We start from the raw sequence: 16,569 nt of genomic DNA, 5'->3' as shown, positions 1-16,569 counted from the left end.
GAGGGAGGGAGGGGAGAGAGAGAGGGAGAGAGAATCCCAAGCAGGCCCCAAGCTGTCAGCCCGATGTGGGGCTCGAACTCATGAACCATGAGATCATGACCTGAGCCAAAAACCAAGAGTCAGACGCTTAACTGACTGAGCCACCCAGGCGCGTCTGTTTTCTTTCTTAATCTGCTCAGAAAAACAAAGTTTCTATATTTTTTCCTTTTAGGTCTTTGAATACTTAAAGATTCTCAATATTAAAGGAGCTAAGTTTTGCTAACAGCTTTCTATTGCCACCTTGGTTAAACAGATAATTCAATATTGTTTTATAATGACCTGTAATCCTATTTTGGTATGTGCTTTAAAACTTTGAGGTTTTTAAGAAACTTCCCAAGATTCAAATTCTAACCAAAGTCTTTTTGATTAATTAGGCTTGTTAAGTGACATGGTATGTTAAGTCAGATGGGAACCACTGTCAAACAAATGATACACTTTCTTAGGTTATATCATATGGGTAAATGCTATAACTGTTTTAGAAATTATATGAAATCCCTAAGTTTCAGTATACCCAGGTATAAGGTCATTATTTGACATTTCTAATTACTGAAATGTTGTCACAGAAATAACTGGATTTCCTTGCCAACTGCGTTATAATGAACTCTGATCAGATCTTTAACTATGTCCATTTTTGAGTCTTTTGGAATTTACAGTTACTGTTCTGAAGGCCTTGCAATGTGTATTTCATCTTTTAGGAGATTCATGGAGAAGACTTTTGACAAATACAGATTTCTGGTATCTTTAACATCCTAAAACTGTAAGAATTTCTGGAACTGATGGAAAAACTGCATTCAAACAAAAGAAATTAGTAACATGGGATTGAATGAATTGAGGAAATTGATTATACTTTTATGATTCTTACTTGAAACATTGCTAGTTCTCTAATGTTTGCTCTTCCAGATTTAAGAAAACTTTCTCTTAAGATATCTATAGCTTGTAGAAATATAAAGTATTCTTTTGTGAACAAACTGGAGCATTCATCTTTTCTCCCTACCTGATCCCTCCAGAATTCAAAACCTCTCAGTAAGTGTCCTTTCTTTCATGGCAGTTATAATTATTTGCATAAGTTCAAGAAGAATCTGTTCTCCTTGTAATAAGACACCACTGGAAACATTGGTTATATTACACCAAGTCTTTGACTGGAATGTCATATTTGACAGAGACGTGCATAGACTTAGATATGACCAGACAGCTTTGAGGAACTAAGGTGGACTTTGTGAAGCCAACAAAGCCCCTTGGGAATGTTGGCATGATTCCTTGCAGACAGAGTTCCCAGCTGCCTTACCAGGTGAGTAAAGAATGTCACTTCCTGGCAGGTGCAGAAACCTCAGGATATTTGGGGGAACTCAAGAAGAATTCACCCAAATCTACAGGTTCTGCAGGCAAATCCGCTGGCAAGTATTTGGCTTGGCTTCTGGTCTTGAGAGGCTATTAAAAGTTCAATCTGAAATTCCTTACAAAAAGTTCCAGCAAAGTAGATTTGTAAGAACTTATAATGGTCAATCACTATTCTTGCTGTGCTTATATAAATACTTAGGTCAGCTTTATTAAAACTGGACCTGCTTTACAAACAAATTAGTCTTCATTTGGCTATCTTTGATGTAGATGAGGTGATTTTAGAGAGAAATATTGTGTTTCAATAACATACCTTTGTAGATGTTACATTCTAGTTTGGCTGTCTTTGAATGTTTGTTGTTTGCCTAAGCTAGACAACTCGAAGTAAACTTCAGGGAAAGTGCCACAACAGCTCATGTATAGATAGTCTTTATGCTTTTACTCTGTGGGGATAATAAAAAGATCCCCGTAGGCACATGATTATTTCAACAGCCAGACAATGAGATGGATTCCCCAACAACTGTGTAACTCAACTATTACCCTGACCAATTCTATGTGGCTGGGATGGCAAAATAGCTCCTCAAAAGCCAGAGCATACCCTACTCCCTGTGGTTAACTACGGACTTGTGGAAGTAAGGCACTCCCTTCCTCATGATGGGACTGGACAATGCACTTGTGGATGCTCCTGTCTCCCAGAATGTCTGCTACTTACCAGTGATTGCTCATAATTGGGATACTGTTAAAGCTAGATATTGGGCAAAGAGGGCTTTTTGATTACTTTATCCCTTAGCCATATATATGTGTCCTAGAAGTCACTTTTGTCGATGTAGAATTACAAGTAGAGGTTTAGCCAAGCACACAGTGGCCATCTTTAATCAAACTCGGCACAATGTCACCCTCCTAAATGATAAAACCACAAATTCAAAAAGTAGTCCTTCAAAACCAAATGGCCCTTGATATTCTGACTTCAGCCCAAGGAGGAACCTGTGCTCTTACTAAAACAGAATGTTGTATATATATTCCAAATTGCTCAAAGAATGTGTCTGAAGCCATGAAAGATTTAAATAAACACATAATTGCTGTAGATGCTCTGACTGTAGATCCTTTTGGCAGCCAACTAACTTTAAATCTTTCCAAACGGTAATATACCCTGCTATAAGCACTGCTAGACTTCTTGTCCTTTTTCTTTTTGGTTGTTGTTTGACTTTTTGTATTTGTCAAGCAGGAGCCTGGGCTATCCATACCAGCATGGAGGTACCTTATTATGTATTTCAGGAGAGACTCAGGAAGCAAAATTCTCCCACCCTGTCAAAGTCTTCCATTCCAAAATCCCTAGGTCATCCTCTGGTTATCAGGAAGTAGCTACAGAAGAAATGACCACTGTCCCTTTTCCCTCCATAGAAATGGAATGGTGCTTTGACAGTGGGGATCTGAAAGAGGATTTTACCTCCATTTTGACCTATCTTTAAAACAAGATAATGATCAACTTGATCTTTACTGCCTACTGGCATGTACCCACCAACCAGTGTCCCACATTTTTCTTACATAAACCTACAAGTATTCTCAGCACTTTGGAGACAGTCTTTGAGATGTTAGTTCACTGTCTTCCCAGTGCTGGCCTCCCTGAAATAAATTCCTTTCTTGTTTCACCTCCACTTGTCTCTCTGTCTCTGGATTTCATCATTAGTGAGTGGCCAAATCTAGTCTGTTTGGGATCCCTGGAGCTGGGTGCTCTTGTACCCTTAGGCTCCCATTACAGAAGGCTCTGGTCTTGAATTATTTAGGTATGAATCATCTCTACAACTTAGTAGCTGTGTGATCTTGGGCAAAGTAACTTCTCCTCTTTGTGCTTCAGTTTCTTCTTCTGCGGGGATTATACAAATATTTACCTCATAGTCATAGTGAGGACTGGATAAAATAATACATGTGTAGCCCTTAGCTCAATGCCCGGCACACAATACATATTGGTTACTATTATTGTACAGGATAGGACCCACTTGAGAAAAGATAAAATTTAAAAACTCAGTTGGGACTGTTTGAAAGCAGTTAGGAACAAGAGAGGATAATGAAACATTATAGTTAGATTTTAGTAGTAGAGAAATCTAAGTAGTAAAAATGGATATTTGGTTGTCATTGAAGTAATGCAATTAATTATTTACTCAAGGCAGGAAAACACCAAAGAGTGAAGAAACACGAGCAGGGGAGAAGCACATAGCAAAGGAACTGTGAATCTTCACTGGCTGTACCACTTGGAAGTGTCAACATTTCGCATCTCAAGTTTAGGACTATCTTGAGGGCAAGCCTCCTGTTGGGAGATAAAGGGGACATCTCCTCTGAGAACCAAGCCTCAGAAACTTAAGGAATTCCAAGCAAGAGACAGAGAAAGAACAGTCACTGCAGCATGAGTGACATCATAGGGCTTAAAAAAAAAAAAAAAAAAAAAAAGGACTATAGGATCCTGCTGGGAATGTAAAAATACAGTGAGAAGAGCAAGCAGTTTGTCTGTCAGGAAGTAAGGCATGAGGCCCACAGGACAGAGTCCACACAGAATTCAGAATCAGGTGCCAGGAACCCAAAGATCAATGGGCAAAGGGGATTTAGGGCAACTTAACTGCATACAATTAAACTAACCTCTCCACTGAAGATTTCAGCCAGATGACCTAGACAACTAGCATTTATGTAAAGCAGCAGCCAAAATACCGTAGATCATTCTGTGACTTGGAGCGGACAGTGGAATGTTGTGATAACATATTTCCGGGAGAATAACTTTAGCAAAAGGTAGTCCAGATGGTGCTGTGGTATTCTGTCCTGATAACTGTTTACCGTTTAAAACTTTGAGGAGGAGACTTGAAAGTTAGAGTAGTATCACTCAATTCTGAGGAGGCTGATCAAAGCATGCCGGTGAGGAGAGGCAAATTGCATCTGTGACAGTTTATAGCTTGGAGAGTTCAAGCTCCACTCTGGTGAGGTAAGCATTCTACAAGCTATCTCTTGCACTGATCACAATTAAAACCCCTGGACAGCACACAAAAAGCAACAACCTGAAGACTCTGAAAAGCAAACAAAAGCAGGAAGAATATAGAAGGATATCAAATCTGGAGAGGTGACCCCTCCCCCCTCACCCCAAGGGGAAAAGTTTCCCTTTTTATTTTTCCATCTGTTCTTGGACTTTGTCCAGAGGATGAGTCTCCATCTCAGAGCTGTCCAAGGGGCAGTGGACTGAATAGCTAAGACCCCACAAAAGTTGTGGGCTTACCCCTCCTTAAGCTGTGCATGAGTGAGATGAACCCAAAGCAGCACAACTAAGATTTAAACCATTGCGTAAGTCTCTGGCTAACACAAGTGTCACATGCAAGGAACAGACCCAAAGCAGCATAGCAAAGACTTGAAAACTGAACTGAGGCAAACAGACTAAGCCTAACCAGGCTGATAGCCTGCTAAAAAATTTAACATTTTCCAGAGGGATATAATAAGATCCAAAGTCTATACAAAATAATGTTAAAAATGTCCAGGATACAGAACAAAAGTAATTTGATGCACAAAGATGATGATTTGCAAAAACAAAACAAAACAAAACAAAAACAAAAACAATTTACAGATGCCAACCACAAGATGAGCCTGACACCGGAATTATCCAAAACAATAAAGATGCTATCTTAAGTAACCATCATGAGTCTAAAGTAAACACACTTGAAACGAATGTAAAAATAAAGTTCTTACAAGATAAGCAAAAGCTATGAAAAAGAATTGGTAATTTCACAATTGAAAAAAAAAATCACAGTATCTGAAAGAAAATTATTTGGTCAGTGGGCTAAATAGCAAAACAGTGATAATAAGGATAGAGTCAGAGATTTTGAAGATTAATCAAAAGAAATGGTCATATCTGAAAAACAAACAGTAAAAAAAAAATAATAGTAATTACAGCATCAGGAAACTGTGAGATAATACTAAAGGGTCCAACACATGTCCTATCACAGTCCCATAAGTAGAGGGGAAAGAGGTTAGGACAAAAAGAAAAAAAAAATCTTTGAAAAAATAATGGCCAAAATTTTCCAAAATTTTGTCAAAGTCATAAATTTATAGATTTCAGATGTTTGGTAAACTCAGGCACATTAAACTAAAAGCACATATAGATACATCATAATCCAACTGCTTAAAATCAAAGATTAAAAAAAACACCTCAAAAGTAACTAGAGAATAATTACACACAGAAATAAAGCAAAAAAGTCATCAGATATATTAAAATCAAATAAGTCAAAAAACCCAAAAGAAGTCAGAAAAGGGGAACAGAGAAATAAACAAAATACAAAGGGATAAACAGAAAACAAATAGACCTAAAATGAAAATAATAGAGCTGCACTGAACCATATCAATAGTTTATATTAAATATAAATGGTCCAAACATACCAATTAAACATATAGATTATGAGACTGGATAACTACAGCAACACCCAAGACTATGCTATCTATAAAAAACAAACCAACAAATCCACTTTATTTTTTTTTTAACGTTTATTCATTTTTGAGACAGAGAGAGAAAGAGCATGAATGGGGGAAGGTCAGAGAGAGGGAGACACAGAATCTGAAACAGGCTCCAGGCTCTGAGCTGTCAGCACAGAGCCCGACGTGGGGCTCGAACTCACGGACCGCGAGATCGTGACCTGATCCGAAGTCGGACGCCCAACTGACCGAGCCACCCAGGCACCCCCAAATCCACTTTAATAATAAACACACAGATGGGTTAAAATAAAAGGATGGGGAAAGATACACTATGCAAGCAATAAGCAAAGGAAAACTTGAGTGGCTATTACATATCATACAAGGCAGACTTCAAGAAATTACATAATAGGGGCGCCTGGGTGGCACAGTCGGTTAAGCGTCCGACTTCAGCCAGGTCACGATCTCGCGGTCCGTGAGTTCGAGCCCCGCGTCGGGCTCTGGGCTGATGGCTCAGAGCCTGGAGCCTGTTTCCGATTCTGTGTCTCCCTCTCTCTCTGCCCCTCCCCCGTCCATGCTCTGTCTCTCTCTGTCCCAAAAATAAATAAACGTTGAAAAAAAAAATTAAAAAAAAAAAGAAATTACATAATAAAAAGGCCAAATCATTAAGAAAACATAACACTCCTAAATGTGTGTACACTTGACAACAGAGCTTCTAAATATCTTAAGTACAAGCTGACTGATATGAAGAGAAATAGACAAATCTACAATTAGAGAGAATTTAACACTCCTTTCCCAACAACTAACAGAACAAGTAGACAAAAAATCAGTAAGGATATAAAAGACCTGAATAATATTATCAACCAACTTGACTTAAATAACATGTATTGATCACTCTGTCCAACAATGGCAGAATCCACATTCTTTTTAAGTGCACACAGAACACCAGAGGACATGGACCATATCCTGGGTACCCCTGCCCCGCCAAAATCTGATAAACGTAAAAGAATTGGTACCATAGAAAGTGTACTATCTGACCATAGTGAAGTTAAACAAGAAATCAATAACAGAAAGATGATAATCCCAAAGTATTTGGAAATTAATACACTCTAAACTCATGGATCAAAGAAATCACAAAGGAAAAAGAAAATATTCTGATCTGTGTGGTATGTTATCAAAACACAGCAGATCAAAATTTGTAGTATGAAGTACTTAGAAGGAAATTATAAATTTATGCCTAACAATAGTTAAATCTTTAAAAAAAGTGTTTCTAGTCAATAGTCTAAGATTCAACTTTATGAAACTAGAAAAAGAAAAAATTAAATGGATCCAAAGTAAGCAAAGGAAGGAAATAATAAAGAGCACAAGTCAATAAAACTTAGAAAATAGAAAAAAAAATTAATGTACAAGTGGTTTTATAAAAAATCAATAAATTAGAAAAAGAGCTAAGGTACCTAGACTGTATGAAGGCCAGAAATCATCCTCACTCTTCTGTTTTCCACGCCTGTGTAATTCCCTCTCCTTGACTGTAGGCAAAACCTGTTATTAGCTTCTAACTAATAGAACATGGAATATTTTGCCTTATTCCCTTCTCAGTTAATACAATTTGATGAAGCTACCATGTTGCATAGGCTCACATGGCAAAGAACTGAGAGCACATTATGAACTCTGCCAACAACCACATACATGGTTTTAGAAGCAGATCCTTTAACAGTCTAGCATTCAAATGAGAAGACTACCTCATGGCAAGGCTTGAGCACAGCCTTATGAGACTTATGAGATATCCTGAAGCAGAGGACCCAGCTAAGCCATACCTAAACTCTCCAAATTTTGACCCACAGAAACATTCAGATAATAAGTATGCACTATTTAAAAGTCACTAAATTTGTAGTAACCTGTTAGGCAGCAATAGATACCGGATGTAAGAGCGAAGACATAAATTACCAATAATAAGAATGAAAGTGGAGACATTACTACAGACCTTACAGAAAGTTAAAGGATATTAAGGAAATATTATGAACAACTTTAAGTTTATATAATTGGCCATTTAGGTGAAATGGACAAATCGCTTCAAAGACACAAACTGCCAAAATTCATTCAGAAAGACACCCTGAATAGTTGCGTGTGTGTGTGTGTATGTGTGTGTATAAAGGTAGAAAGATGCACTCTTCACATGCTCTCTTCCTCTCCCCGTTCGTCCTCTTCCCTACTTTTTAAAAGAAGAAATTAAATTTGTAGTTAAAAACCTCCCCAAAAGGCTCCAAGCCAAGGTGTGGTTTTGTTGTATAATTCTACCAAACATTTTAAAGGAAAATAAGTAATTCTATACAAGCTCTCCTGGAAAAGTAAAGAGGAGAAAACACTCCCCAACACATTTTATAAATGTGGCATTATCTTAATACAAAAAGCAGATGAAAACAAATTTAAGAAAACTACAGACCAGCAAATTGAACCTAGTACTGTGCAAAAGGCTAATACATCATGCGAAGCTCATTCAGCACACAAAAACTAGTCAATGCAGTTCACCATTTCAACAGATCAAATAAGAAAAACCATATAATCATCTCAACAGATGCAGAAAAAAATCCATTTGACAAAATTCAACATCAATTCATGATAAATACTCTCAGCAAACTAACAATAGACGGGAATTTTCTTAACCTGGTAAAGGGCATCTATAAAAAAACCTACAACTAATATCATACTTCATGGTGAAAGATTGAGTACTTTCTTCCTAAGATTGACAACAAAGCAAAGATGGTCTCACTACTCCCATTCATCATCATACTGGAGAGTCTGAAGTAAAGAGAGAATACAACACGAATAAAGATGAAAATACCTACAACAAAGAAATAAAATTGTCTCTGGTCACAGATAACAAGGTTATCTACATAAAAAAATTCAAGGCATCCACAAAAAAGATACTAGAAACCTCCTTTAAGAACTATAGAGAAGGTTGTGACATCTGTATATAGCGCCATTTAACAAAAGTGCACGGCTACTTCTAACATGCATGAGGCCAACATCCCCCTAACCTCTTTTCCTTTGGAAGGTTCTAGGGAGTATTTATTTTCCATAACCATCAAGCATCTTTAGTTGCTTGTGACTATGATTTACTTTTATTCTTCCCTGCATTACTATTCAGACCATAGTTTATCTTCATCTATCTTTCCTTCCTCACCCCGAAGGTTAGCACCTACAGGAAAGAAAAAGAGATCAAAGTCTATTCTGCTTTCCTCTTTCAATTTGATCCCCCGGGGAAACCAAAAGTAGCACAGATGTAACAGTAACTCCTCAGAGTTACAGAGAGTCCTCAGATTTAAGGAGAAACAGGAAATTATGCTATCTTTGCCTTTTTATCACAAGGTATCTCTCATCAGATAAGCAGCAGACCTTGGCTGAAGAGCAGAAGATGCAACGGGGATGGAAGAGATGCTGCTAAGATGGGTGCTGGGAGGGACACGGGTAGAAAAGGACCAGGGAGTCCAAGTAGCCCCCATGAGGCACAAAAGGATTTAGAACTGGGGAACACTTATATTCCCCTTAGCCCAACTCTATAGGGACTGGAAGCTGGGGTATTGCAGGCTCTACAGTAAACATAAAAACAGAATGTTCCTCCAGGTGGGGCTTGGGGGGTGCTTTCATATCCATTGATTAGAAGAAGGGGACACTGTTAATAAGGGAAACTCTGCAGTATGTGAGTGTTTCTAAATCATGCAAATGATGTGACTATCTCTTCCAGTGCCATCAGGTGTGAGAAACTGCATCATTTCCCAGTCATCACCACTATCAAGAGTATGTGCTGTAACCTCTCAGAGGACTCTGTGTCAATACAAGGGGTGACTCTTTAGCTTTTCCATTTATTCTCATCCCCATCATGATCGTCTTCAGTTTATGAAGGAATAATTACCAACAGATACCAGGCCCCTTTATTCTTATCCACACCCCCCCCCATCATTGGTTTTGATCACTGGAGCTTAATTACCTGTTTCCAAATTTTTAAAGAAATGGCAACCAGAATGAGGTGCGTGGAGTAACACGGAGGTCACGACTGCACGTGTGGCTATGAAGAGTGGATCAGACAGACGCTAGAACGTGACTACGAGTCAAACCAGCCAACGTTTATGGAAATCACCACATATATTTATTAATTGCTTTAAGCAGTTTCATGAACTGACTCTCCAGCTTTAAATACTCCAGAGCTCTGCTGAAATAGTTTATTTCACTGAAGGCCTAAGTGCCATAAGAAGTTCCACCATGGCTACTGCCTCAAAATGATGTGAAAGACACCGTGTTACATTAACAAATATTGGTTTCTATTATTTAGTTACGCTGATTTACTTTACTATATTGCGATGTGTTTTCTATCCCCCCTTACAGAGGTCCCACTAAAATGCCAGTGCCATTCTTCATAGACATCTTAAGTCTCACGAATGTCATAGGAGTACAAAAGACTGAAATGTCATTTTAGAGACCAAACAAAAGGTGTTCAAAATGAGATTTGTGGCTTGAAATCTTCAAGCATAATGCCCTTTGATGTTAAATTCTTACCACCTCACTTATTTCATCAGAATTAATACAAAAGACACACTTACCAACCAAGACAACAAGTCTGTATTTTTCATTAGTTTGCCGCCGATAGGGTGTCACTTCCTCATAGGTAGGCACATCAGCTGTATCGTACTGGTCACTCTTCTTGCATTCATACATGGACTTATTTGTTTTCTTATCTTTTCTACTAAGACGGAAACTTCTCCTAAAACCAGCTGCAAAAATATATATACATATATATATTTTTTTAGTAGTAAGAACTAAAGAAAGAAACCTCAAAAAGACAAAAATTAAAAACCCTCAAATCTGGCTGGATTTTATGAACCATAAGGCTGTTACAAGTATATTTTGTAACAGAAAAAAACAAAGATACTTCACAATTTCATTAAAACAATTTATAAGAGAATCGTCTAACATTTATCTTTGTAGTTTTATAAATTTTATTCAGTTCCAAACCATAAAGAGTTCTTTCCAGAAATCAATGAGTAAAATACATACAAAGCAAAGTAAGTTGGAAATCATAATTTATCATGGATTAACTGATGAACACATTTGATAAGCAAAAAGCTAAAAGCCCTATAAAAATGTCAAATATAAATGATGACTTCGTTCATTCATAAACACTAGAATATTTTGTTTTGTATTGTAAGCATAACCTAACAACATACCTGTTGCACAGACAAGCATCTATTGTTGAATAAAAAGAAAACTAAATTAGGGACACCTCAGTGTCAAACATGCCTATACATGGATCAGGCTGACGGAACGAGCCAGTCACAAAGAGCAAGTTCTTTAACTTTTATGAGACTCCAATGGAGGGGGAGTAAATGACCAATTCCAGGTCCTTTTTCTTCCATGGAACATCTATGGTTTTATAATTTGAAGCCTACTGAAATTTGGAAATAAGATTCATAGTCTTGACTGTGTACTCCCATCAATAGATCACATGATCTTTTGCTAAAATTATTTTAGAAGTACTTCAACAAATTTGATGTCTGCTTCAGGAGACCTCTCCAGCTCACTGCTACCATTTTTCACACAAAGAGCTCCAAAAGCTGAGGCAAAAGTTCTTTTTCTCAGTCAATCCCCATTTCATTCTGCTTGCCCTTCATGTTGTTGCATCACTCAGGTTTTACTTCCTTTCTAGAATAGTGATGCTTATCATACACAGCATGATTGCATCCATATAAACAGTATGAATTCGGCAAGAAGTGCAATCAGTTCTTGACCTAACCAACCTTCAAAATCCAGACTTTGAGGAAGAGAAAACTGTTCTGCTTATTGAAACGTTTTATAAATATATATAGTTGTATATATAGTTGTATATGTATATACATGCATACATGTGTACATACACATATATACACACATATGTATACACATATATATACACATATATCCATATATATGCATATATGTATCAGCTCCATAGTACAAAGCAAAATGCATTTTTAAAATTAAAAAGTACATTTTTAAATGTAAAGAAATACATTCTCTTAGAAAATGATATTTTTTCTCTTGAAAAAATACTGATCAAATTTGATTAGTAAAATAATTTTTAAATAGAGGTATTTTATAATAAAATGCAAGAATGTTAAAACTGTTTTGTTTGAATTTTAGGAACCATAATGAAAAAGAATATTACCACTGGATTTAAGAAATTAATAGGATTAAAAATAAAGGCCAGTATTGAAAACAATTATCAATAACCATGGAGTTATATACCACTCACCTTACGGGTTCACAGTTTAACCAAAAACCAGCCAGGCTATTAAGAATCGGGAGATATAACTTCATCTGATAGTATATTTCTGTGGCCTACCACGAGTCATTCTGATTTTGAGATACTTGGATTATTTGAGGAAAAAGATTTACAAAGGATTTGAGACCAGAGTTAATCACTCCAAAGCTCTCATATCAAAGGCACAAGGCAAAGAGAAAAAGGCAAATTGGACAAGTGATAAAACATTGGTATTTCTCAAAGAAGGATGAGATTCCAGGGAAGCACAGGGGGAAATGAACCAACCGGGCCCCAGGATGAAGAAAAAGTGTCAATTCTAAAAGCACACAGACAGGCAGGATTTAAACTTCTATATAAAGGGTCATAGAAAGTTGTTTATTATCGTGTCTCTTTTCAGGATATTGGGGAAAGGGTCTCAAGAGGCTCCCTTACATCTGAGTCCTCACAACGTCACCCCAGAAGTGGGAGGGATCCTTACAACCCCCACCAGGGCTTTAGCGCAATGCTTCTCAGACCAATTTGCAGAAATTAGTTATGCCATCCCAACCCACCCCCACCCCCACTGCTGTCACCTGTGACTGCTGGCTCACTCTGGAATCCAGGAGAAGATGGCTCCTGGTTGAGCACAAAAATTACACATCAGCTATTCTAATTCTTTGATGCTGGTGTTTCAGAGTGTTCGAATTTCAGGTTCCCATGGTTCTTGTCTCATGTAAGGCAATTAGAGGATAAGCAGGTAGAAAGGGAAACTTCTTCGTGGTTATTGCTTGCATGGAGGGAGGGTTTTACTCGAGTCACTAACAAACTTATGTCCCAGGAATGACTCTAAGTAGGACATAAATGCTTCATCCAAAGCAAATGAAGTCCAAGAGTGAAAACCTGAAAAAATTTCTGAGCCACGAATTCTAGCTGAATCCTGCATTTCAGTGAAAGTGTTTACCTGAGTTTTTACAATTAACTGAAGCTTTTACTTTCGTTATAAACAGTAAAGAGATGGTGGGGAAAAGAGAGAAGGTAATCAGATTTCTGGTGTGAGGTTCTCGGGACATCAGAGATGGGGACCATGGTCCATAGGGTTAGTTTGGTGACATTCACTGTAGGGTGCTTGATACAAGTTCTCTTAATTCAAGTAATTTAAAAAGGCAATAGCAAAACCCTACTTCGTTCCTGTTTCATTCTCTTAATGTAATTTCAACAAAGAAAGCAGGACACATTTGGTACTGTCATAAGAGAAAATTCTAAGAGGCAGACGTAAGGACCAAATACCGCATACAAAGACACAGTGCTGCAAGGAACCTGGGAGACCATCTGGCCCGTTACATCCGTACTCCCTGGCCACACAGACGTCACAGACGTCACTGCACTTGCCCGCGCATCATGACACGTCCTGACCTCATTCACGTCAGTTTTCCAGGTGGCAACTACCGAGCGACTAGAATTCCCACAGGTTGTGAAGCTTAGGTGTCTTGACCCAAAACACTCAAAAAAGAAAAATGGCAGTCAGGTCGTCACGCCAATTCTATTAGAGCAGCAGCAGCAGTCCTGAGTGCTAAACATCGAGGACCACAGGTGGCCAGGTCTGGGTCACCACAGGCTCTGACACAGCTGTGTGATTTGCCAACTTTTTCAAAAACTTACCTGAAGGCTCATTCCTCAACTTTAAAATGAGTATAACAGTATCCACCTTACAGGGTTGTTAAGGATTAAACAAGCAATTCATATAAAGCATTTGGTCCAAGGGAGCCTGGGTGGCTCAGTCGGTTAGGCGTCCAACTTCGACTCAGGTCATGATCTGGTTCATGAGTTCGAGCCCCACATCAGGCTCTCTGCTGTCGTGTGGACCCCGCTTTAAATCCTCTGACCCCTGTCTCTCTGCCCCTCCCCTGCTCACTCTCTCTCAAAAATAAACAAACATTTAAAAAATAAGTAAGTAAAGCATTGGCCCAGTACCAAGCATATGGTAAATACCTACATATACTGGCTATGGATTAGTACTTGATTATGTCTCCAACTAACTGAAAGTACCTAGAAGGCAGAAACATATACCTCCCTGTGTTCCCACAGTACACGGTCTACTAGCAAGAAAGGGAAAAATAAGTTAAGGGTCTTATTAATAAGTTTTTAATTGGCTGTTATAAAAGAACAGCATTTAAATATAAAGAATAGTTATTAAAATTAAAGCCAGATTTAAAGATGTTAAATATTAAAAGTACCCTATTAAAATAGTAAAGCTTTTTAAAGAAACACAGCAGAAAAAATTTAGCATGCACTATCCTTTCACTTTTTCCTGCCCCCAGATAATCTCTCTAGGGATATATGTTATTTCTGGTACAATATTTAAATTTAAAGAGCATCCTTCTCTTCTGTCTTCTTATCACGATCATGTACTCTCCTGAGCCAGATACCTGTTTATGTTCCATATTTATATCACACAGTGTGTGTGTGTGTGTATATTTTTTATTATATATGTTATATATCCACATATAAATACACAGAATAAAATAAAAATTCCCAACCCAGAGCAACCAATAAAAAAACAGCTGGAACAGAGGATATGACAAAAGGTACAAAATTCAGAGTAATTGCTTGTGATGGTTTCTCAGACCAAAAGAACCAAACAGGCTATTTTCCAAGAATCTATCTCCCGTGAGTAGTCTGGGTCATAGCTCATTCAGTGTGCCGTTCAAGGCAGTGCGGAGACGGTAATTTTCAAACCTGGGTAACACGGTGAGCGATGTGTCAGCACACCTGGGCTAAGTCTAAGCTTAAAGGAGAGTTAACTCCGTGTCAGGAAGAGGCAATTTCTTACCTTCAGCTTTTGTGTGGTTCTCTAATTAAAAGGAAGACTTAAAAATGTAGACTTGAACTGAAAGTAAGCAAAGCATCCTTTCAGGTAACTGAAAAACCTAGAACCTATTTAATTCCAGTTCACCGTCAATGCACAAATCTTAGCAAGAACTGGCTTTAAAGAAGGAAGGGAAACGGAACAGTAACAAGGAATCTGGAGTAAGGGCACAGTTTTACACAAAATATATTTTTCCTTATATTTCACATTTTTGTAATTTATAATTGGCTCAACATTTTTATGGACAGGCTTTTTCCAGCAAGCTTACCCACAGCTGTTAGAGATTTGTGTGTTTTAAAGGAACGACACGTCTACTTTACTACAATAGGAAAGTGACTTTATAGTAAAACTGCAGCTGCGGGTCAGCCCACTAATCGCAAGGAGACACTTCTTATCTAATATTTTCCAGTAGAAATCATTTACAGTGACTTGTTAGCTTATCATATAATTGCGAGGCTTTGTTTAAAGTCTTTTTTACTATAAAAGGAAACAGTTAAATTGCTTGTTTTTTGCTCCTTATTTCAAGAAGATCGCAATAAACATCCCTGAACATTCCCTTTATTCCATCTTGTGGATTATTCCATTAGGATAAGTTGCCAGAAGCTAGATAGATCTTGTCCACATGCTTCTCAGATCAGTGAAGGGCAATGTACGTTTCCACCAGCAGCAAATACAATTACCCATATTACCAGTCTCTCATGAAGAGACTTCTAATTCGCTTTGAAATCTTCAGTGATTTGACAAGTGAAAAACTGTGTATGATTTCATCTTGTCTGTTATTGGAGTTGACCGTTCTTTCATGTTTATCACCCAGCTGCACGCCTTATTTCTTCTTTAAATTGTTCACACATTGTGATCACTTTCTTATTGGGGTCTTCATAAATACATACATGTACATATGTCTTTTAAGGTCACAGTCCTTGGCCCTAATTTGATGCAAACACTTTTTAAGATTTTCAACATTCCATTTTGAAGAAATGTAAAATGTTGATGTATTTGAGTCTGTGCATTTCTTTTTGTGACTTCTCCCACTGTTTTTAGGACTTTCCTATTCCTTGGGTCTGATATTCACCTATATTTTCTTAAGTTAAAAAAAAAATGGGCTGCATGGCTTTACACTTAATTTTTTTTTATCCCATCTGGAATTACTCAGCTGTAATCATGAGATCAAGCTTGTGAGGTGAGGCTGTAACTTTATATTTTTCTAAGTAATTAACCAATGGTCCCAAAAATACTTACTGAACAATCCTTTCACTACTTTATGTTGATACATTCTTTGTACTGAAGTACCAGATGGCTTATTATGTCACGATGAAAACAATAAAAAAATAAAAAGGTAATTAATTCTTGGTCTGAGTTTACAGAATTCTCTTATTGATAATATCAATACCAAAGCAACAGAAGTCATGATGGTGGTAGTTGATATGTATTGAGAACTTACTAGATAACAGACACCCTTGAAGCCTTCATGTGGATTAATCCATTTAATTCTCACAGCAACCCAATGAGGTAGGCAAAGTACTCCATGGATTTAAGTGGCTCTTCTTTTAGTTTAATAAGTCAGGGAAAGACAAACACCATATGATTTCACTCATATGTGGAATTTAAAGAAATGAAACAG

The 16,569-nt window shown here is 37.6% G+C and overlaps 1 protein-coding gene across 8 annotated transcripts in view; it reads right to left on the bottom strand.

Moving 5' to 3' along the window:
- Positions 1 to 16,569, bottom strand: part of MPP7 (MAGUK p55 scaffold protein 7) — a 303,608-nt gene that overhangs the window by 47,858 nt on the left and 239,181 nt on the right. For 6 of the 8 annotated variants that reach the window (XM_040451103.1, XM_040451107.1, XM_040451104.1 and 3 more), the window contains one exon: positions 10,407 to 10,577. The exons of the other annotated variants lie outside the window; for them this stretch is intronic. In XM_040451103.1, the coding sequence (XP_040307037.1) occupies positions 10,407 to 10,577 (171 nt within the window). The remainder of the gene's footprint in view (positions 1 to 10,406; positions 10,578 to 16,569) is intronic. 8 annotated transcript variants of the gene reach the window in all.

This window comes from Herpailurus yagouaroundi, unplaced genomic scaffold (assembly GCF_014898765.1).
Source record: "Herpailurus yagouaroundi ecotype Mexico unplaced genomic scaffold, PumYag 203, whole genome shotgun sequence".
Taxonomy (NCBI): Eukaryota; Metazoa; Chordata; class Mammalia; order Carnivora; family Felidae; genus Herpailurus; species Herpailurus yagouaroundi.
The sequence above is the reverse complement of the archived record's forward strand: the minus strand, read 5'-3'. Positions and strand labels throughout refer to the sequence as shown.